At 57.1% G+C, this 2,297-nt stretch overlaps 1 protein-coding gene across 1 annotated transcript; it reads right to left on the bottom strand.

The window, feature by feature from the left end:
- Positions 1-1,989, bottom strand: LOC143023550 (uncharacterized). The gene is made up of 2 exons (XM_076182108.1): positions 1,477-1,989; positions 1-1,275 (listed from the first exon to the last, which is right to left on the bottom strand). The coding sequence occupies exons 1-2, from the start codon at positions 1,987-1,989 to the stop codon at positions 1-3; spliced, it is 1,788 nt and encodes a 595-aa protein (XP_076038223.1).
- Between the last annotated feature and the right edge of the window lie 308 nt (positions 1,990-2,297).

Here is a 2,297-nt window from a genome sequence, read left to right on the forward strand (position 1 = left end):
TCAGGTGCAGGTAGGTCGTAAGAATTTGGTCCACCAATGGTTGATCCGGATCCTGGAAATAGCAGAAGATATGTGAGGCGGTAGTGAGCAAGAGGCCGAGGCCTTGGTCATAGGGCGAGTAGTGGGCCATCCCCGGGAGGCTGCGGTGGCGGCGTAGTCCGACTCCCAGATGTCCCAGGAAGCTTGTTCTATCCTGCGGAAACCGTCCCAGGCCGTGAGCTGTAACACGACCCGGTTTTCCTCTGGCAGTAGAGCGCCTCGTTTGGCGGCGCTATCCGCCATTTCATTTCCGTGTAGTCCCACGTGGGATGGGACCCACTGGAAACGGAGGCGGACGCCTAGATTTGTGGCCTCAGTCGAGAGGCGTAGTATGTCGTCGAGGAGTTCGGGCCTCGACTCGTAGTATGCTCCCTGCAGGATAGTCAGGCTTGTTCGGGAGTCAGAGAGGATGGTGACTCGTGGTGGAGGTTGGCGTAGGTTGATGACCTTGACCACTGCTTCTCGGATGGCGACGAGCTCGGCCGTTTGGATGGTGGTGGGGGGAAGCTTCACCGAGAAGGATTCGTTTGTCGGCTGCAGGAAGACTCCCGCTCCAGTGCGGCCGTCCTCACGGACGGAGCCATCTGTGTAGACGAGGAAGTCTTTCGCATATTTTCTCGCCAGTAACTCTCGGGTCCGCATTAACAGCAGGTGGGGGGTGTCGTCGCGGTTTAGTCCGGGGATGCCAGGTGTGACGTCGGGAGGGTCCAGGTCCCAGGGAGGAACAGGGTCGAATTGATGCTGGGATACAAGCCTTCGGTCGTCTGGTCGAAGTCCGGCTGCGAGACAGATGTCCTTTATTGAGCTGGGAAGGCCTTGAATAAGAGCTGTAATCTGGTTTTCGACCCAGCCTTCTGTCAGTTCCGCATCCGTAGAGTTTGGGACCCTCGCGGAGCCAAAAAGGTATCTGCAGGCATCCCGCTTGACACGATGTCGGAGAGGAAGGATCCCAGCTTCGCTGTATACTTGCTCCTGCGGGACTGATGTCGGTAGACCGAGCACTAGGCAGAGTGCTTGGCACTCGATCCGGGTCATGTTGCGTAGGGTCTCTGGCGGTAGGTCGTGGAGGGCAGGGGCGCCAAAGAGGAGCCGAGAGCGCACAAGACTCTGGACTATGGGAATAAGGGTGGCACGGTGCTTACTCCAGGACTTGTGTCGGATAGCCCGAACCAGGTTGAGTGCTCGTCTAGCGTTTCGGGAGACCTGTTGGATGTGCTTGGTCCACCGTCTGTCTCTCTGGAAAATGATTCCCAGGTATCAGGCTGAGGCCGTGGGCTTCACAGGTGAGCCACAGACTGTGATGTGGTTCCAGTTGGGATACTCTCCCCTATTGTAGCCAACTTGATGTACAGGCATGTACACCGTTTTTGTCTAGGAGAGTGAGAATCTCAGGGTCGTGAGTTGTGCCACCACCAGCTCTATTTGGCTTTGGAATACCCGAAGTTCCGCTTTGTGTTGTGCAGAGTCCCGCTTGGGACGCCTGTGCCTGGACTTGCGCCATAGTGCTACATCGTCGGCATAGGCAGTGACGACCGTGTCGTTGCGCACGCCTTTTCCGACATCCGCCAGCAGTAGTGTGAAGAGTAGGGGGGCCACGACAGAGCCTTGGGGGACTCCCATGTCGACGGGGGCCTGTTGGCTGAGGGTTCCCTTCCATCTCACCGAGATGGAGCGATTGGAGAGGAACGATCGGGTGAAATCGTAGATAGCTGGGGAGACTCCCAAGGACTTTAGTTTGTGAAGGAGCTTGGCGTGCCAGACCGTGTCGAATGCTTTGGCGATGTCCAGGAAGCAGGTGTGCAAGATCCTCCTCTGTCGCTGGGCCCTTCGGATATGTTCAGACAGCCTCACGATGTGGTCCGTGACGCTTCGTCTCTTCCTAAAGCCTGCCTGGAGTGTTGGAAGGGCTCTTCTTGATTCCACGAAGTGCGACAGTCGGTTGAGTACCATCCTCTCGTAGATTTTCCCTACGTGGGAGGTGAGCGAAACAGGCCTGTGGTTGGCTATCTTGTTCCGGGGTTTACCACTCTTGGGGATAGGGATCACTATGGCGTGTTTCCATGCCTCCGGTACAGTTCCCTCCTTCCAACACTTGTTGAAGGAGGGTCTCTTGTAGTAGAGGGGGGAGGTGGCGCAGGAGTGGGTAGGTGATTTTGACAGCACCAGGATACTTCTTCGTGGATCGAACTGCTCTTAGTGCCCAGCGGAGTTCACGGAGGGTGAGAGGAGTGTCCTCCCCCGTAGGGGGGGAGAGGTCC

Source organism: Oratosquilla oratoria, unplaced genomic scaffold (genome assembly GCF_046742065.1).
Source record: "Oratosquilla oratoria isolate Oo_2021 unplaced genomic scaffold, ASM4674206v1 SCAFFOLD50, whole genome shotgun sequence".
NCBI classification, from domain to species: domain Eukaryota; kingdom Metazoa; phylum Arthropoda; class Malacostraca; order Stomatopoda; family Squillidae; genus Oratosquilla; species Oratosquilla oratoria.